The sequence below is a fragment of the Hippopotamus amphibius genome, chromosome 10, assembly GCF_030028045.1.
Source record: "Hippopotamus amphibius kiboko isolate mHipAmp2 chromosome 10, mHipAmp2.hap2, whole genome shotgun sequence".
Taxonomy (NCBI): Eukaryota; Metazoa; Chordata; class Mammalia; order Artiodactyla; family Hippopotamidae; genus Hippopotamus; species Hippopotamus amphibius.
The window spans coordinates 114634933-114655602 of record NC_080195.1 but is presented as its reverse complement, the minus strand read 5'-3'; the positions used below and the strand labels follow the sequence as shown (position 1 = coordinate 114655602).

Below are 20670 nucleotides of genomic sequence, written 5' to 3'. Positions count from 1 at the left end.
TGGTCACAGGGCCGCAGGGGACAGGCGCAGGACAGCAGTCGGGGCTCTGCTGGGCTGGATGCCGCGGACGCGTCTGTCCAGGGCCTGCTTCCTCGGGCCAGTGACCTCGCCTGTGCCAGCCTCACTTTTCTGGGCTGCGAGATGAGAAAGGACTGACCTCAAAGGGTTAAATTAAACGCTGGCCATGACCTGCAGGTCCACGGAACACTGCGCACACGTGCCGAGCACAAACCTCTTCCTGCGGCACCACGTGGCCTCGGAGGAGGTGGGGAAAGAGGGCCGGACCCCCAGGATCCCGGTGGGGAACTGGGAGCGCTTGGGAGCCTCAGGCATGGGGAGAGAGGGCCTCTCCTCTCCGGTCGGGCTCACTGTCCCCCAGGGACCCCCTACGCCACAGTGCCCTCACCCTGCCCACCTGTCTGATCTGCTTGAAGCCCTCAGGGGGCACGTTGGAGAAGATGTTACACTCAGGCTGGCTGAAGATCTGGAAGGCCACGGCACAGTGGTGGTTCTCCAGGGGCGAGATGTCGTTGTAGCGAACCGCCAGCTCTGTGCGGGCGTTGATCTGGTACCTGGGGTTGGAGGAGAGGGCAAAGGGACCCTCGGGTACCTGCACCTGCGAATCAGGGCAGAGACGCTGCGGGGAAGGTTGGGGGGGGTGTATGGAGGCTGGAAGTGATGGGGCGGGTGGAGAGGACCGCACTCTGCTCGCGCCAGGAACTCACTTCTCCCGGCTCTCCCAGGTCTCCTCAGCCCCTCTAACTAGGACCCCCGCCCCAATGTTGCCGTCCTAACAGAGGATACCATCCATTAGCCTCAGCTCCTCCCCGTCACATGCCCTCAGAATGGTCAGACACCCTGCAAACATTTTCAGTATGTGGAGGAGGGTCAGGGTGCATTTTCACGGCAGATGCGGGCACGGCCTTGACCGGCCTGTGCTTGGGATGTCACCCGCGTGTGAACTGAGAAGGATGCCCATGGGGACGCCTCCTCTGAAGGGCACAGACGTCCACACCTTGGAATCCATTCTGGGCCTGACAGATGACGGCATGCTTCTCAGCACACCTGGCACCGTCACTCACAGTGGAATCCGACACACAAATCTGACAGAAGAACTGATGTGTCACCGTGAACACACGCCCGCGCCAGCCGGCCTGGACTCCGGCAGGTACGTGGGTGGAACGCTGTGCCTTGGCCCTGGAGGCGGCCGTGGATCACCGCTCCAGCGAAGCCTGGCCCGTGCTCCGGGCCCCGCGGCCTGCCCTGCACCCTCCCCACCTCCCGAGTGTCCGCACCCCTGCTCTCACAGTCACAGCCCTGCCTCTGCCTTGTTCCTGTTGAAAACGGGCCGAGGAGGCTGCCCATGGGGGCGTGAGATCCAGAGCCCGGGTGGGGGGGCTGCCCCTCCCTGCCCACCTGTGTGTGCAGGGCTCCCTCCCTGCTTCAAGGGGGAGAGAGGTTCTGCTGCTGCCGGGCTCTGCAGGTGCAGACGCAGACCTGTAGCCAGGACCACAAAGGCCGTGGCAGCCCCTCCGGGGTCTAGTAACCTGAGGGTCCTGCCCCAGGAGGCCCAGGCCCTGGACCAAGTCCCAAGCGGGCAGCCGTGTCCTAAGAGGTGGGGTGGAGCTGGGGGCTCAGGAGGCCTCCGCTGACAGCTCCAGCTTGGAACTGGCCGAGGGTTGACCTGAACAGTTCTCCTGTGGGACCCAGGGTGCCCTTTACAAGGAAAAAGAGAGCGAAGAAGCCCGCGTACGCACGTGTTGTTGTAGCCTGGGTGATCCAAGTCGTGGCAGATGGCCGCTGTCATCAGGATCAAGATGTCCATTTGGGAAAACTTCTCCTGCATCAGAGGGAGGGTGGGATGGGGTGAGGAGGGGCTGCATTGGGGTGGGAGGAGCCGGCCTGGTGGGGGGGACCCGCCTCTCCCTGGGGTGGGGGGGCGGGCACCCGCTTCCTCAGTGACAAAGCTGGGGTGGGGGCTTCCACAGGGGGCGGAGGAGCCAATGCCCCGAGGCGGCCCTCTGGGTGGGGGGCTCCCCTCTGGGTGGGGGGCTCCCCTCTGGGTGGGGGCTTCCCCTCTGGGTGGGGGTCTCCCCTCTGGGTGGGGCTCCCCCTCTGGGGGTCCCCCCGACCCACCTGCAGCCCACAGAGCCAGATCATGCTGTACATCATCTGGGCGACACAGAAGCAGTGCCGGAAGTTGTGGAAAGGGTTGTTGCGGTAGTTGTCGTGCACGCAGAGCTGTGGGGACGAGAGGGTCCAGCCTGTGCCCGGCTGCCCGCCCCTCCCCCAGCTCCCAGCACCTTCTTCCCGGTGCCAACTGCCCGCTCCCCGCCCGGTCCTCATCCAGCCGCACTCCCGTTTCCCGAGGGTGAGGACCAGGGGGCCCCGGCGCCTGAGGACGTCCGGGGGCCGCGCCACGGCCCCCACGCTCCCACCCCTGGGCAGGCATCCCCAGGGGAGCCACACGGGGCCGTGGAGCTGGGGGGGAGCCGGTGGGCTGCGTGCGGGGTGCTGGGCCCCCAGCCACCATCGAACCCTCCACAGGCTTTTAACCTCTGATTCTGAGCAGTGTTTTATTAAAAAGAAAGATGTGCTGCTAAACACACACTCACACACATACCCCTTCCGCACCTGCACGCATGCTCACACACATACACACACACGTATGCATGTACACACGCACACACGCATGCCCCCACAACCATGCAGGCACCTGCACTCACCCACAATCACATGCACGCCCCCGCCACGCGCACACACACGCACACACTCGCCCACCCACACGTGCTGGTTAGAGCACCCTGCTTCCCTCGACCCGCCCCGGTTCTTACTGTTTCCTCGCTCACCGGAGCAGGGGCCTAGGAGCAGAGTTGTGGGGGAGGGGCACAGGCGGAGACCGGCTGACCGTCCCCGCGGGACTCTCATGGAAGTGTGGCCTCTGTTTGTAGGAAGCCCGGGGCCATCAGGAAGGTGCCCACGGTCGACTCCCAGGAAACTGTGTTAACAGGGGCTGGGGGTGTTGTTGCCCAACACTCACCAGCCACCTCTTGAGGGTGATGGGGTTGATGCTGAAGTCTCTGACCAGGCCGAGGTCGTGGTACATGTGCTCCAGGCAGCTCAGCATCTGCAGCACAGGAGCAGAAGGCCTGTCAGTAGCACAGGCGGGCCCGGGAGATGCCCGGCTTCTCCAGGCCTGGCCCCAGGTGAGTCCTCCCCTCTGGGGGGGCCTTGAGGAGCAGAGCCTGTTGACTTGGGCATTTCAGGACCCCCAGAAGGGATGTGGGGCTCTGAAAGAGCAGTTGGGGTTCAGAAGTCAATGGAATTCTCTGCAGGAGGGGACAGTGACCATATGAAGGAATACTATACCCAAATGACGGCATCAGAAATGATTTTACTTATTTAAGGACACAAGCAACGGTCTCGGTGGGTCAGATTCCAGTCTGAGGTTCTGGGACACAGTTCCATCGACCGCAGACCCTGTACTTGCCTGAGGCTGGGAGATGGAGGAGCTTCGACGGCATCCATCCATCCCAAACCTGGCATCCAACCCAAACCCGACATCCGTCCCAAACCCGACATCCGTCCCAAGCCCGGGGGCCAGTGGGACAGACATGCTTTCTAACTCACTAACCATAGTGAGCAGAAGGCGAGCCTCGTTCTGGGGAGCTTCCCCTCCCAAACCTCATTTCACCGAGCTGTCTTCTACAGAAATCCCCGCTCAAGTTGAAGTTGATTTTGTTTTCAGTCCCAAAGATGATTTACAGTCATTGTTGTGATTTATTTAAATACCGCTCCAGAGCGTTGCAGCTCATCAAGCCAAGGAAGACGATTAAATGATTTTTAAGAAGTGAGAGTTCAACAAAGTGGGCTTTGCTTTCTGGGAAAGCAGGTCTTGGGTGAGATCCCAGGGAGACGGGAGGTCTGAAAAGTGGGAACGACTTAGAATCACCTGGGGGAGGGGGCGTGACACCACCCAGTGCTCCCCCATTCCCCCACCAAGAGCCCCACATCTGTGCCCCCTCCGTCCCAGCTCCCGCCCCTGCCCTGGTGTCTGCACAGGCTTCCCATCCGCCTCTGTTCACCAGGTGGCCTTCTCTTCCCCAAAGGGTGTGTTATGGACTGAACTGTATCCCTCAAATCAGGGTGCTGAGGCCCTGAGCCCCCACGTGACTGTGTTTGGAGCAAGGACCTTTAAGGAGGTAATTGAGGTTATGTGGGTTCACTAGGGTGGGTCTTAATCTGCTAGGACTGGCGTCCTTATGAGAAGAGGGGATTAGGACACAGACAGGCACAGAGGGGTGACCACGTTGAGGACACAGGAGGAGAAGGCCGTGTATACGCCCAGAAGGGAGGCCTCAGAGGAACCAGCCCTGCCTGCACTGTGACCTCAGACATCCGGCCTCCAGACCGTGAGAGAAGAGGTTTCTCATGATAACCCCCACCTGCAGTATTTGTTACGGCAGCCACAGCACCTACACAGGGCCTGCTTCCGAAAATCCACTTTTTCTTGTTGCACAATATATGAGACCAGGAAACACTGCAAGTCAGGTGAAGTTTTGCAAATCCAATCCTATAACGACGCGTCGAAGAGATGGCTGTGAAAGGGACATGTCTGGGAGCAGAGACTTCTGTGGCATCACAAAGACTCCATCTGGGAAACTGGAAACCACCCCCACCCCCATGCCCTGCAGTGGGAACCTGGGTGGATGTCCCAGGTGGAAAGTCCTTGAAGGTCACCACACACAGGTCTTCCCCAAGGGGACAAGCACAGACGCAGATTGGGCGCCCGCGTTTGGAAACGGGGGCCTTGAAGGAGCCCCTGACAGAGCGCTGGGAGTGCAGGGTCCCGGCGTGAGGCGGGGAGGGCTGGTGTCCAAGCTGCTTGGCCAGCCGCTGTCCCCATCGCCCCAGCTTTGCCAGCCGCACGAGCGCCCAGCCAGGGCCTCGCCATCAGAGCCACGGGTGCCCCCACCGCCCTGGACCAGAGGCGCTGTAGCTCTGACACCCCGCTCCCCGCCCCACTGGCCCATTCTTGGCCGCTGGCAACCCTGAGGGGCTGAAGCGTTTGCTGTGAAATCAGAGGCGGCGGAGGTGATCGGCAGACAAAACCACCCGGTGCCACTGATGTGGCGGCTTCGGAGCAGGAGCGACGCGTCTGGGCATCTGCTCCCGCGCTGGCAGCCATGGACGCTGCGGCGGGTCCGGGCAGGACAGCTGGATGATGCTGAGTGTGCAGGACGCGTGGGGTGACCGGTAGGCCTCGCAGCCTTCAAGCTGGCGCTCGGCAGACACAGCACGGCGGGGGGGGGGGGGGGGGGGGCAGCGCCCAGAGGCCAGCCCGCGAGCGCAGAGCAGCGGGAAGTCAGCTCCTCGTCTGGTCTGTGATCGGAGGACGCTGGGCTGGGCCCCTGGGGGGTGCTGGGTGCGGCACCCCTGCTCCAAGGGAGCGAGGTGAACCACCACCACCTGGGAGCCCTGATGTTCTTGGGGCTTGAGCTGCTTCTCGGGAGGCCAGATGCAGTTTTGGGGGCCAGGCGGGCTGCTGAAGCTTTCAGGTCTGTCCCTGTAGCTGTTCATCTCTGCTGCCTGCAATCCGAAACTCATGGCATCCCCAGAGGCCAGGGATCCCGTCTTTGAATACCTCCGGTTTGCCACCATGGGCAGACAGGTGCTCTTCAGAAGCACTGGAACCCCTCCCAGGGTCCCCCGGGTGGTGAACGTGTGCCGGCGAAGGCCCAGGCCGGCCCGCAGGGGGCTGATCCTTCCTTTCACCCGCTGCCAGCAGCTGCACATACACCCTGAGTGTGGAGGGACCACCCTTCCAACATGGAGGCGTGGAGCCTTCCATCTCTCGATGGGAGGGCGGCTTTCCCTCTCTGGCCACAGCTGCCTGTGCTTCAAGGAGACTGGAACAGGGGGTTCTGCCATCACAGCGCCAGCTTTGCTCTTCCTCCCTGTGGGCTGAGGGCAAAACGACTTCGGGGAGTGTGAGATGTGCTCGGTAGCAGGGCTCGTCCACCTGCTGGAAGCAGGCACGCGTGTTCCAAGCTCCCGTGGGTCCACGTGCCCGCGGACAGGCCAGCAGGGTCCCCTGTTCAGCAGGAGCCGTTGACACAAGAAGTCCTAATGCTGCTTCTGGAAGAGCCGAGTCTTCTCCTCCTGCCACGTCCTCTGCACCACGTCCCCCGCGCCACGTCCCCTGAGCCACTTCCCCTGAGCCATGTCCCCCGAGCCACATCCCCTGCACCATGTCTGTTTCTGATCATGCGCTTATCCGGCGGGTGACGGCTGCTCCTCCCTGGACTTCCGGCTCCAGTCCTGCGTGCCGATTGGCTGGCTGTTTTGGAGCACACGTGCCATCTAGTTCTTTTTCTCAGGGACCAGCCAGCACGGGGCTCTTCTCAGGGTACGCCAGGCGGGGTGGAGGCGGGATCTGCGCTTTCCTGGCCCCTCTTGCTGGGGCTTTTCTTGTCTTGGGAGACCACCCAGTGAAGGCGGTGCACGCAGGAGATCCCAGGCCCAAGCGCCAGCGACCTGGGTGGCAAAGGCTCAGGGTGCCACGTCCCTCTGCCGGACCCGCAGGGAAGCCGCTCTGCTGCTTCTGCCCGAGCGCTTGAGCTCCTCCAGGCAGCCCTCCTGTGCTGCTGTGCTACCATAAAGCTGGCCAGACCCTGTCAATTTTGGAGGCCCGATGTCCGTGTGGAGGGACTTTTTATTTTTTCGGGGTTCAGAGAGAGGAGGGTAGAACTGATGTTATTAGGTAATAGACTAAACAAACAAAAAGATCTCCATGTTTGTGTTTTCTCCGCACAAAGGAAATTTTAAAGAACCGTCTTGCTGTGAGATGTCACTCTTGGTCCCCGAGTCCTCGCAGCTGCCCAGGCCACCCGCTCGCAGCAGCACCTCCAGTAGAAGCGCCTTGCTGAAACGCTCCTCAGGCCCGGGAGGCCCGCGCCCTGCGGGCTCGGCAGCCGCCCCGGGGGACCAGGACGCGGTGGGGGCTCCGCGCAGCCAGAGCCCAGGCGTGAGGCCCCCCTGCTCACCTGGTCCCTGATGCCCCTTTCCGAGCCCACAGGGGGCAGTTTGGCTGCAAGCCTGGAAAAGCACGTTAAAAGACGAAGAAGAGAGAGAGGAAGCCGAGGAAAAGAGCGATGGGGCCGCCCCGTCTGGTCTCCGAGGCCGGTGCCGGCCCGGGTGGCTCCCGCACTCACCTCGTTGGGCTCCCAGAGCCAGACATCGAAGGTGGGCTTCCGCAGGGCGTCTATGGTCTCGGGCGACAGCAGGTACTGGAGGGGACAGGAGAGCAGTGTCAGCCGGCCCCGGGGCCTCTGGCCACGCCTTCTCCACGTCCCTCCTGTCCCCTCAGGACAGACACCTGGGTACCTTCTCAAAGGCTACACCCACGAGAATTCTGGAGGGGGCAAAACCACAGGGGCGGACGTCCCACCAGCGGTGGCGGGGGGGGGGGGGGGCAGAGCGACGGCGCCGGGAATGCCCGCACGGGGGTCGGGGGGTTGTCTGGGGGAGACAGAACGTTCACCCCTGGACCGCTCCCCACCTGCAGAAGGTGAACTTTACTGCACGCTAATGACATCTCGAGAAACCTGACGTTAAAAATATACAATAAAACCAAATCAAGGGAAAAAATTTTATGTGGCAAAAATTCAAATACTGGCTAAGAAGCTATTTTGAGGCTTGTTTTTGGAAGCGGTCACTGTATAGCCGTGGGCTATAATAGCACAGCTTGCTGGGGGAGGGGGAGGCTGGGTCTACGGAACACGGAGTTTAGGTTACATTGTCATAGGAAGCAGAAGATTTTAGACACAAGACAGTCACAGTGTTTCGGAATTAGATATAGTCGTCTCCTAGATCTTTCTGTTTGTTTTTTTAAAGGGAACCGCTGGGGAGGACTGGCGCCTTCTGTCTGGGACCCAGGCTGGGCCTCGTGACTCCCTGGGGCAGCATCCTGAGGTGTGGGGCCCCTATTCCAATGGAGGAGGGCACGCGCGTCCATGTGAAACCCTGGACCATGTTTAGCTTGTCTTGCGTATGGGAGTGGGGGAACCCCGGCAGGGAGGCTCTCTGCTGCTGTGGGGATGGCAGGGCGGTGGGGCGGGGGTGTTGCCCTCATGCACGGCCAGGCATCCTGTCTGCAGGATCCCAGCGGCTGCAAAGCCCAAATCTTCGTGGGGGAGTGTGTAAAAGTCAGCTGGGCCAGGGGCCTGCTCCGTCACCAGCTGAAGGCGTTGTGAGACGGGGACCGCCATCACGGACCCATCTTTTGTAGCTGTTTCAAGAACCCTACCCGTCCGCCCCCCACCCGCCATGGCACTGCTGCTGTAACAAGGGCCCGGGTCCTCTCGTCACTGAGAAATCCTTTGTGGCCCCAAGGCAAAACGTCTCATAATAACTACACATCGTTCAGGAACAGGAGATGCAGTGAAGCAGATTTTAAATAATGTAGTTAAAAATGAAAGTTCTTTCACGTAACATTTGAGTGTGAGAACCGTGCACCGCGTCAGCAGTGGGGGCTGGGCGGGCGCCCGTGAGGAGCACTGATCGCCCCGCACCGTAGGCTGCGGTCCGGGACCACTTCTGCTAAACAAACGTCACATAGGAAATACATTCTGCTGAAGAGTAACAGGAGCGTTATACAGCCCAGGCCCTGGCGGGAGCTGGTTTTACAAATGTGCAGGTGCCCTGGCCGGGAGGCCAGAGTGGCCGAGGATGGGGGTGGGAGTGGGGGTGGGCGTCTGTGCCCTGGGGCTGTGGACCCAGACGTCGGGGGCAGGATGCCATCTCACCTTGGGGTAAGCGGGGACGTCGCGGCGAGGCGTCAACTTCTTGTTGTTATCCGAAAAACTGAACTTACAGGGACAGCTGGTCCTGAAGAGAAAAGCAAAGATTATTTCTGACACTGCCGCCTCGGTCTTCGTGTCACCTGGGCCGTGGATTGTGGGGACCTCATCGGGGCAAAAACGAAGAAAAACCCCAAACCCAATCCAACTGGAACCCACAAACCCCTTTGGTCTCATTGGTTACAGAAGAATAAGTCATAGAGCCAGTGACACCTCATTGCTAAGCCCCGCAGACCCTGCTGGACCTCCTGAGATAATACTGAGCTCTCGGAAAACATGCGTCTTCATTTTAGAGAAGCTTCTAAAAATCATTTTTAAATGATGCGAGTAAAACATGTTTATTCTAAAAAATTCAAAAAACACAGAAGTAAAATAGGAAAGGTCCCCTTTCGCCCACTTTTTCCTCTAAATCTCACACCTGGAAATGACTTCTGTTCAGTTTGGGGTATCCTTTTAGCACTTTCCTGGGCATGGACACACATGGACAGCCCCTGGTCCGTTTAAACAAGGATGAGTTGTACCAGACTTGCTCTTTGGCAACTTGTTTTTCGCACTAACACATCACAAACGCACTGCTGCTGCTTCAAAGCGCTCAGCCTCGTCCAAAAGCACGTCCTCCTCCGTCCTCAATGTGGTGGACCGCAGGTCATCAATCACGCCTCCTGTGACGGACTTTCAGGATGTCCCCAACTGTCCACCTCACACACACGTGGGAGGTGCATTCGCTGTCTGACTCTGCTTTTCACTACTTAACATCGAGGCATCAGGAACAGAACAGAAGCAGTCTGGTGGTTTTGGGGGGAAGCCCCCTTCCGACATCAAGGGCGAGTGTGCTGGCCTGCGGGGTCACACCCGGGGGCTGCAGGTGGGGGCTGCTCTAGGAGATCTGGCAGCTCCTGGGGCCCCGGCCCACCTGGGCACCTGAACTCCTTGGGAAGGAACTCGCGGTCCCTCCTCCCCCTGAATCGGGAGCACGGTGCGCGGCGGTCTAACTCCCCGCCCCCACCTCGTGTGAGACTCCCAGGCTGTGGGGGCCTGCGCAGAAGCTCATGCAGTTTGTAAATAAAGTTCTATCTTCCGGGAGAGCAATTTACACGGTATTGTAAAAGCCATAAAGACATTCACATCCTTTATACTGCAAGGCTCCTCCTGGGAATGTATCTTAAGAAAAGAATTAGACAACAGCCATTCACCACAGCATCATCTGTTGCTGCAGAAACATAAAACCGAACTAGAAGCACCTGAATGTCCCCCAAATGGGACATAATTTGAACCATTATGGTACCTCAAGAGGGAGGACAATTATGTCATCTCTAATTATGAGTATTATGTGAAGCGAGGGAACTTTGGGTGAAAAGGGAAAAAGAAACACTGCCTACAGTATGTCCTGAAAGGTAATGATGCAAGGCAATTTACCATGGTAGGAGGAGAAAGGAACTCATTTGGTGGGTGAGGATGGGTGCTGGACCTCCGCCTTCTGGGAAAATGTCTGAGGCTGCATTTTGATCTATTGATTGTTTACAATGTTGTAAGTGAAAAACAATTACAACATAGTATTTTGTAGTTGTTTTTCAAAACCGGGTATCCGTATGCAGAACATCCGGGAAGCTCAGGACTGGATTTCGACCCGGAGTGTCGTGGTGGCTGTTATCACCGATGTGCTCGCCTCCTCAGTACAGTCTGGAGGTTTGAGAAGGAGGTTCACCCCTTGCAAACTCAGAGTAATACGCCTGCTTCCTTTTTGGAAAAAGAGGCTCGGTATTGTTTTCTCGGCCTGCTGCCATTGCCTCCCTTAACCCGACGCTTGTGAAAATCACCCGGGTGTGGCGGGGGATTTTAAGACAGATTTAGCACAAGACTAACAAAACGAACCAAGAAAACACACCAGCCAAGTGCTTTCCACGGTCGCCCGTGTAAACGAGAACTCCCACTGACACACGCCTCAGGACAGAGCATGGGTAGCATCGTCACTTTGTTTTCTGCTTTCATCCTCCTTTGTGCAAACACCCGCACACGTGCTGTGCAGGTCAGTCGTGCGCCTTTCCCAGGAGGGCTGTGTAAGCTTCCACCACCCAAGGTGGTTTGACTGCTGGAATCCAGCTGCTTCCTCGAAAATCCCAGCGTTGGGAGGTCCTGCCAGGGCTGCCCACCTCGGCCAGGCGCCCCCGCCTGCTCCCCCTGTGCCCCGTTGCCATGGGAACCAGCATCACCCAGCTGACAGAGCAGCTGGCATGGCACCTTTTCTTTTCTTCCTATTTGGGGCTGCTTTTTGCTTTCATTTTCTGTGCTCCAAGCCTCCCCTCTCCTAGGGCTCAGTCGGGTGGTCAAGGCCATCTGTCTGGGATGAAAGCGGAGATGACTGACCGCAGAGCCCTCAGATGCCGCCCCGTGTTCCTGCAGACCCCCGCCGGGGTGAACCAGCAAGCTCCCCTCTGCAAACATGTGCTCAGTGAGGCCGGGCCCTGCTCTTCGTGTAGGTAGGCAATCTGCCCTCTTTCCTCCTGGAGGAAACGCCAAGAGAAGCCCAAAGCCTGTGCCTCAGGGGAGTGCAGCCTGCTCCGAGGGTGTTTGTGGGCCTGTGCCCGGTCTGACCGGCTGCTATCTCTATTCCCTAGGGAAAGGCGGTTCTGGTCCACGCAGGCCCCCGGCTCCGAGGCCACGCTGGGGTGTGCTCTGGAGGGGTGAAGGTGGTCATCACTTCAGGCTCACTGGCCACCCGAGCGGGTACTGAGCTGGGCTCACCTGGGCTGGTGCCTTTGTTCCTCTCTCTGCTGCCTGACTCCCCTTCCCGAGGCAGGATCACTGCCCGGCTGGGTTGACATCGTCAGAAAGCACTGCCCAGCGGTGTGGTGTCCCCACAGAGGTCCAGCTGAAGCCCTAGGCAAGGAGCCTGGCCCCGGGAGGCTGCATGGCTGCGTGGCCCAGGCGTGACTCAGATGGAATCCTGCCGCCAGCAGAGACGAGGGGCTGTGCGAGCGGCTTCTCCTCCACCTGAGTTAATTTCTCCATAAAGAAAAGGGCAGGGCTGTTTGTATGGGGCACGGAGGGGTGCTGGGCTCCCAGGCCAGGGTCCCAGGTGGGTGACACCACTGTGGGTTAGCCCTGAGCCCAGGAGACTGGGTTTCTTTCTCCCAGTGTGTCCGCGCTGCTCGAGACATGACCCCATTCTGTCTTTGACTGAAGAGTTGCAATTACCCGTCTCTCACCTACGTGGGCTGCTGTGAAAACTGCCTGCTGAGAAGACATGGCTCTGGAAGCGGCTGGGGTGCGGGGAAGGCTCCTCTTTGGATTACAGCGCTGTGGGCTCCAAAAATGTATTGATGCTTCTTGCAGGGGGTGGGGGGGCACAGAAGAGGCTTCACTGCTTGGATGAGCCAGCTCCGCCCATTTGCCCTAAACGGGTGCCTGCAGGTGACATGTCATCTCCCACGTGCTCTGAAATCAGGTGGGTCTTCTCCACATGGTCTGTTGTGTTCCCGAGTCACATGTTGATGTTCTAAGCCCCAGTACCTGTGACTGTGACCTCATTTGGAAAGAGGGCTGTTATGATGTAATGACAAGATTGGCCATACCGTTAGTAGGGTGGCCCCTAATGGGACCGATGTCCTTTCAGAAAGGGGACATTTGGACACAGAGACAAACACACAGAGAAAAGGCCATGTGGAGACAGAGGCAGAGACTGGAGTGATGCTCTACAAGCCAAAGAACCCCAAGAATCGCTGACCACCCCCAGAAGCTGGGAGAGAGGCCTGGAACGGATTCTCCCCGAGAGCCTTTAGAGAGAGCCTGGCCTTCCCGACGCCTTCATTTCAAGACCTCCAGCTCTCAGAACTGTGGGAAAATAACTCCTACAGTTTTCCGCCCTCTAGTTAGTGGAGCTTTGTTACAGCAGCCACAGGAAACTAATACAACGTGGACGAAATGTTGTTTGTTCTCTTACAGCCTGACCTGCAAGGCAGTGCACGCCAGAAACCACGGCAGGAACGTCGCGTCGCCCCTGCCCAGCCGGGCTCTTACAGAAGGCGGCGGCGGAGGGTGTCTGTGACACGGCCGGCCGGCCAGGCAGGACCAGCAGGTGCGGCTTGTGACTCCCCCTGGCTCTCTGGGTTTCATCGTTTGAGAAGGGATGAGAGGCCACTTTATAAAAACGCCTCCTGCTTTTGAATCAGTATGTTGTACATCTGAAACTAATATAACAACACGGCAAACCGACTACATCTCAAAAACCAAACCCGGCCTCCTGCAAGTGCTCGGGTGAGGCGATCCCACGGGGTGAACGTGGGGGGATGGGGCCTGGAGGCATCACGCCCTCGTCGCAGCAGACGCAGCGCTCGGTCATGGGTAGCCCGTCTCAGGCTGGTGGCAGAGGGGCCGGGACAGGGCCCGGCTAATTGGCTCTCCTCCCCTTCTGGACTGGCCACAGGATGGCGGTCCAGCACGTGGCAGCCGGAGGGCTGGGCCGGGCCATGCAGATCTTGCGCCCGAGGGCCACACCGTGACCAGACGCCTCCTCCCAGGTGCCGAGCTGGAGCCCAGCCCTGGGGGCCCAGCTGTGGGGCTGCACCGGCAACTCCGGGGCTCTTACTGGGTCACACGAGAGACTGTCTCCTGACCCTGAAGAGCCTCCCACTTCGGGGACGGTGAGGAAGAATCATTCACTCACAATTTTGTGTCGTCGCAAACTCCTTTGCCCGACTCCCCCAAATCCAATGGGACGAAACATCGTGAAATCCAAAAGAGTTGACAAGCGCGTGTGACGTGAACGTGGCGTGGTCCTGGGAAGACACACGCCAACACGGCTCGGGGCCCGTCAGGCCAGTCCCCGAGCCCGCCCGGAGGCCACCAGCCCCGCCACACGCCTGGGACCACCGGCTCCAGCTCCCCCTCCTGCCCTGAAGGCCCTTGCATGCGGCCACACTCCGCACTAAGCAGGCTGCCCTCGGTTCCGAAGAGTCAGGGAATGACCTCCAAGATGTCAGGTGGCCTCGTAAGACAGGCTGGTGCATCTGCCCGGGGCTGTTCGCAGGTCACTGGTCCCGTTAAATCCCGCTGAGGCCCAGCTGTCACCTCAGCCTCCTTAGCGGCGTGGTGTGCTGGGGGTGACAGGCCACATCTTCACCACGTGGTCTCCTGGACCGGTGACCACAGCCGTGAAGCAACGCATGAGAGCAGGCGGGGGCGAGCTGGTCCCGCCAGCAGAGCACTCGGCACAGGCGCGCACACAGCAAGCGCTCAATGTGTGTGCAGCGCCCGGCATCGTCTCGCCTGACGTGGTACATCTCCGCCCTCAGCCTGAACGTCTGCTTTGACCACAGTTTCGGCAAAGGTTCTGGCTGTAGCCCAGACCCCACTTTCCAAAAAAGGCCTGGAGCATTTTTTTCATGGATTTCGGCAGCCTGGGCCTCCTCACCCTGGCTCCCCAGGGGCACGTGTGGAGGGACCCTTGTTCTGCGGGACAAGTGATTTCTGTGTCCAGAACGTGGCATCCCTCTCTTGACCGGCCGCTCTGTGCTGTGGGGACACCCACACGGGAGTGGGGCCTCGGGGGCAGCAGGACACTGGTCCCCTGGAAGCCAAAGGCCTTTCTCCTTTCATTGTCCCCCTTTCCAAAAAACGGATCCCAGCTTCATTCCGGCTGGGACGTGAATCCTAACACTTGGATCTGCAGGAAGATCACTCTCCTTTTCGGTGACGTCATCCTCCCAGCCTCCCTCTGCTATAAACTCTCTTTTACGATGAGAAAGCTGTGTCATTGAAAAGCAAATCCCAGACGGTGCGCACCCCAGCCAGAGCCGAACCAGATTCTCCAGCCTGACTCTTGGGGGAAGAAAAAGCCCAGGGCCCCCCTCCGCGCCACGTGGCCCCGCGGAGCTCTCCCCCAGCGCCCGCCCACGGCTCGCCCGGCGCGGACCTTACCTGCTGCTCCTGGCCGCCAACTCCTCCCTCATCTTTTTAATGTCACTCTTGCATTTCTCAATCTCCACCACTTTTAGTCCTTCCACTGGAGACCAAGAGAAACAAGGGGGTTACCATGGATACACATGGAGGATGGGGAGGCTGGTAGCTGGGGGCTCGCCTGCGGCTCCTGTGTCCCCAGGGGTGGGGGGGAGAGAAGCTGGCTCAGACACTGGTTCCCACTCCCACCCATGCCGCTGATTCTCAGGATCCCCCCTCACTCGGCTTAGCCACAGCCTGTGTACCACGTTCGTCCGTGGTCCCTCTAGGACGGAAGCCCCTCCCCCCCCCCCCGCTGCCTGAGTCTCCACTCCTCCCGCACCCCACTTCTTGCTTTCTCTCCATACGCCTAAGCACCAGCTGAGGACACGGGACAGAGAGTCTTTTATCTCCAAAAGGGGGGGACGTGTTCCCAGGGTATTAAAATGCAATGAAGGGCTCAGCGGGCAAAACCACAGCCTTCCCAGCAGGGAAGAAAATTTCATTAAGATAAAAAGCTTTGCATTTTAAGGTCCTCGACAGAGCAGTTAACCAGGACATGTGTTGACTTGAAGCAGGTGAGAAATGAACAGGCCAGGTGAAAGAGGAGCAGAACCTGGACGTGGCCACATTCCCGGGGTCCTGTGGCGGGGGCGGGGGTCCCCTAGGTCAGAACACTGTGGTTTTTTTTTCATCAAAGGATGAACTGGCATTTACGCCTGCCAGTGAGTATTCAACTTCAAGATGTTGACTCTGGCAGGTGCGTATTTAGCCCAGAAACGCTGCCAGCTTTGGAAAGACTTTCAGATTAGAGTCAGTTCATAAGAAATAAAAAAGATTAGCTTTGTTCCTTTGTAATCACACCTCGATTTTTATGCAGAAGGATACTACCCACGACGCCACTCATTCCCCTTTTCATCAAGCGTGGCTCTGAATATGGCTAAAAATAAAATGCGGGTGATTTCTAAAAGAAAAACAAAGCCACCCAGCGACTTCCGCTAATTTCCATCAGTTCCCTCCCACCCGAAGGAACTGTCAGCAGCTCTGGGGAAGCTCGCCCGGCGCCGAGCCCCAGGCAGCCTGGCGGGAACCACAACCTCCCCGGGCGGGTTTTCTAAACATTTCGGGGTCGGGGGCCAAGCGGGGGCAAGGCCACGTGAGACCACTCTTTCCGTCCCAGCGGCAGGAATCTGGAGGATCTGATATTCAGATCTGGTCCCGGTGACTGCTTCTGTGCTGTGCAGGATGCCAACGGGGAGGCTCAAAACCTGTCTCCTCCCTCTCGTACCAGGAAGTGGGGCCAGTGAAGCCAGGGAACTTGACGGTGGTACTCTGCACTCCCAGCAAGAGCCCACACTCTCCTTTGGGGTGGGGTGCTCTCTGCACTTTCCTGCCATCACGGACCCTGTTAGGAGGTGGATGAAACCATGGGTCTTCTGCCAAGAAAAAGCACATCAGCACGCACCCTTTACGGTTTGCATTTGGACCAGGAGTGCACAGCCTCCCGGGCACGTCTCGGCCTCCGTCCCAGTGCAGGACGCTCACCCCTTGGAGGAGGGGACCATCACGGAGCTGTGTCTGCGGGTCTGCCACTGGGACACATGGTAGATCCAACATCAGTGGCAGGAAGGAGCCCAGGAAGGGGTTGTTAACTCACGAAAGGCAGAAAATTTTGGAAAGTTGAGTAGATCTGGAGAAGAGACCTGGCATGTGGATAACTTGGGCCCAAAAAGTGAATCCATCTGGGGAAGAGATGGAGCATGCAGTATAGAGTCCAAACAGGGTAGCGGTGCCCTGCCAGTCACGGTCCACAGAAACTGTCATTAGGTTTCCAGCATCACTTGCCTCAATATGAAGTAACCTATGATGATTGCAGAAAATGCAGGAAAGACAGCTTCTCAAAGAAGAGTATTTAAAAATTTATCCATGATCCTATTGGCCCAGAAAAGAACTCATTTAATATTATAAACATTGGTGTGTATCCTTTCAGGCATTTTTCTCCCACCCCCATGCACTTTAAATATCTACTTATCTATCTGTCTATCTACTCTTTTTTTTAAAGGCAGCTGATAATTCAACAATCTTTTTTTTTTTTTAATTTATTATTTATTTATTTGGCCGTGCCGGGTCTTAGTTGCGTCATGAGGGAGCTTTGCTGCCAAGCGCAGAATCTTTCAGTTGCGGGATGTGAACTCTTTTGTTGCAGCATGGGGGATCTAGTTCCCTGACCAGGGATCAAACCCAGGCCCCCTGCATTGCTAGTGTGGAGTCTTAGCCGCTGAACCACCAGGGAAGTCCCCTGTCTGTCTATTCTTAATTTAAAAAAAGACAAAATTGGGATCACGCCGCAGTTTTCTCATTTGCTTTTTTCCATCATCAATAAGCCCCTGCCAGCAGCGCCTGCAGGCTCACGGTTTTCCGTGGGTGCTTTTCCGTGGGTGCCTGATGTTTGATCGCACGGATACTGGAATTGATGCAGATCAGATTCCTTGGCTATTTATTGCAGGGGATGTTAAGATTCAGCCTTTTGGGCAACATGGTATGATATCATTAACCCGAATCTCAGAGATTCAGAATTTATAGCAAAGATGTTTATGAAATAGAGCCTGGTTGCCAAGGAAATTGATAGTGAGTAACGAGGTGGCAAAAGTGCATTCATCAATGGAAGAGAAAAACAATACGCCAGACTGCAGGGAGGAAACCGGAGGCAGGGAGAGCGCGTGGCAGGTTCAGGCACCCGCAGACCCAGGGCTGCCACTCCCAGGCCCTGCTGGTCACCAGGCTGCCTTCTGGAAGACCCCAGGGGAGGGAGAAGGCCGTCTGAGCTGGGCCTCCCCACTGCAGTGACACAGGGGGGGACTCAGGGTTGAGACGGATGTCAGTTTCCCACATCCCGGCCCACTCGTCACCCCCACACTTTAAACGCAGGCGGGTACAGACCGGAACCCCAAACTAAAGAGGAGGCTCCCCAGCCCCAGGCTGACTGGCAGTGTGAGTACCACCTGGACACCGCTGGCCTCTCTCAGACTTCAGAGGGGGTTCTGTGGGCCTCTGCAGGTCACGGCTGCCCTGGAGGAGAACCTTTAAGAATGATTCTCTAAGAGGGACGCCGGCTTCGGGGATGGGGCCTCAGCGGTCAGGAGCAACAGCACGGTCACGGTCAGGTCAGGGAGCCGGCTCTGTCCTACTCTCTTCTCCCCCCACCCCGTTGGGCTCTCCTAAGAGGCCACCTGGGCAGGTAAGGCCCTCGTCAGGCTGCAGCGCTTTGAAAGTTGTTTACAGACATGTAGGAATTCAGCCTCGTGTTTCAGCACTTCCTCCAAGGACTTCGGTAAAGAACTTGAATAAAGCACATTTCGCGAGTGACAAAAAAGAAGGCAAGCTTTGGTTTCAGTCTTCTCGGTCGTTTGCATGACGCGGCCCTAAATGTTGCCCCACGGGGCCAGGTTTCGTGCCAGGCCTGGGCACGGACAAAGGCTGGACCGGAGCAGGGCTGCCCTGTGCCCACTGCCAGGTGCCTGGGCCCTTCCCGAGAACAAGGAAGGAAGAGAGGGTGGGGCACCCCTGGACGGTCCTTCTCCAACCGGGAAGCCAGGGAAGGCCGTGGGTGTCCTGTGTTTAGGAAACGGCCTCTCACCTAAGACCCCTGCCTCCCGAAGACGGAAAACATTTTATAGAAAAGGAAGGAAAGCTTTTAAGGTGAATTCAGAGCTGTGGCAGAATTTATATTTGATTCCAAAGAATTATACGCTTGAGAATCAGGTTAAAAAAAAAAAGCAGGAAATTCCATTTAAAACAAGTCAAACCAACGTAATGTAGTTTACAGATGGGCAGTTCTAGCTGGTGCCTCCTTGAACTTCAGAAGCAGAGAACAGCTCCCAACCACTCATACACACCAAAGTGCGTGTGTGCATTAGCGTGGGGTGTGCACGCGTGTGTGTATTTATATATGCATGTACGTGGGGTTCATGTATGTGTGAGTGTGTGTGCCTATGTTTCTGTGTGTGTCTATGTGTGTGTGTGTGTGTATCCATATCTGGCTGGGTCCCGCTGAGCAGACTGGCAGTCATGCTCCTGGCAGCCTTCCCAGGCCAGCAGCCCAGGCCGGCTTCTGGCAGCTGGGCAGGGTCAGGGCTGACCTTCTGAGTGGCTGGGATGACCAGCTCGCAAAGCGACTTTCGGGAGATGCCCGGCTGCAGGACCCCTGTCCTCAAAAGGCCTCCCCTGTCCACTTCCCAGGTCCCCGTGATGTCTTCGGGGGAGGCCCTGACTGCTGTGTCTGGGCGGCTCTCAGGAACTCATCCCCCTGGAGCTCAGCACAGGTGAGGTGACCGTGGCCAGCTCTGTGCTAACGTAGAGGCTGGTGGAGCTGGGGGGCGGTCAGCCATGAGCGCCAGGAGAGGTCTCGCCCAAAGCCAAGTGGGGTTCAAGGCGGACGAGAGCTACCTCCCAGGGTGCGTGAACCCCTGCGGCCATGTTCCTGTGTGCGGTGGGCAGCCGGTAGAGAAGGGGATGCCAGGGGCTGATGTGGGGATAGGTACCAAACTGGGGCTGTGGGGGAAGCCCGCTGCCCACAGTCCCCACCTGACCACCTGACCCTCACCCCCTCTTCCTCCTGAGAAACTCAAGCTCTCTCCATCCCACTCCTTCAGTGCCCAGGCCTCCGGTGCTGGAAATTAATACAACCCGTAAGAACAGTAGTAATTTTGATCCGTGCAGCGAGCTGGGGGACGAAGGGGTGATGCCATCTTCCGGGTAGTTTATGCGCACGTGCGTGAATTATGTGATTTACACAAGAGCCCCAGGAGGAGATGCGAGCTAGTTCTGGAGGATTTGGGGCAAGGACAGGCCAGGGGAGAAGGTCATCAGGGCTCCATCCTTTAATGGTCCTCAATCCACAAACCACTTGAAGGCAAAATAAAAACACTTCTCAGCCTGATTGCTGTCCCCACGGCCAGATCCCGGAAACCTCACAAGTTGAAGTCAACACAGCTCTCCGTAGGAGGTCTGAAAATTCATTCACGGCCTCTTCCACATGCCTGTTTACAAGGAAGCGCAGCGCTGGAGCCGGCTTCCACGCGGGGAGGGCGGGCCGGGCCGGAGGATGGAGTGGGAGGCACCCGCGGCCTCCCGGGCATCGGCTCTGCAGGTGGTCACTGCACGACTGTTCGTCTCTGCAACTGCAGGTGGTGACTTGGCAGTGAACGCTTTTTGTGTTCTTTGGCTGCACCCCTCCCCACGTCCGGGGAGTCCCTGCTCTACAGGGCTTGGTGGGAAGCTGAGCTCGTCTCCCACCGCAGGAGACGGAAGCACCAAATGCTCACGCAGCGGGTTGAGTTGTGCCCCGAAAAGACAGACTCACATCCTCACCCCCAGACCCAGAGTGTGATCTTGTTTAGAAAAAGGATCTCGAGATGAGATCATCCCGGGTGAGGGTGGGCCCGAAATCCACAGACAGGCATCCCGATAGGAGAAGGACGACCTGAACAGCGACGCAGGGGGAGAAGGTTGCGTGCAGGCGGTGGCGGCCGGCCATGATGCGGCCACACGCCAAGGCCCGCGGGCAGCCCGGAAGCTGGAGCAGGCCTGGGACGGATTCCCTTCAGGAAGAACTGATCCTTGCCGACACCTTGATCTGGGACTCCTGGCCTCCAGACTGTGGGAGAATTCATTTCTGATGTTTGAAGCGCCCCAAGCTTGCGGTGCTTTGTCATGATAGCTACAGGAAACTAACACTCGCTTTCTCTGGCCGTCCTTGCAGGGAGGGTGTGGGCACCTGGTCCAGCTCTGTCCAGACTCTGGATCTGTAGCTGGTGTACAGAGAAGCAGCCTGATGTCTGCTGCTGCAGTGCCCATGGGGGCTGTGGAGGTCCAA

General features: G+C 58.1%; 1 protein-coding gene across 4 annotated transcripts in view; it reads right to left on the bottom strand.

Moving 5' to 3' along the window:
- Window positions 1–20670, bottom strand: part of PDE9A (phosphodiesterase 9A) — a 92998-nt gene that overhangs the window by 8646 nt on the left and 63682 nt on the right. For all 4 annotated transcript variants that reach the window (XM_057697916.1, XM_057697918.1, XM_057697917.1 and 1 more), the window contains exons 7-13: window positions 14778–14862; window positions 8808–8889; window positions 7215–7289; window positions 3041–3127; window positions 2137–2241; window positions 1758–1840; window positions 416–572 (exon numbers count right to left, since the gene is read on the bottom strand). In XM_057697916.1, the coding sequence (XP_057553899.1) occupies window positions 416–572; window positions 1758–1840; window positions 2137–2241; window positions 3041–3127; window positions 7215–7289; window positions 8808–8889; window positions 14778–14862 (674 nt within the window). The remainder of the gene's footprint in view (window positions 1–415; window positions 573–1757; window positions 1841–2136; window positions 2242–3040; window positions 3128–7214; window positions 7290–8807; window positions 8890–14777; window positions 14863–20670) is intronic.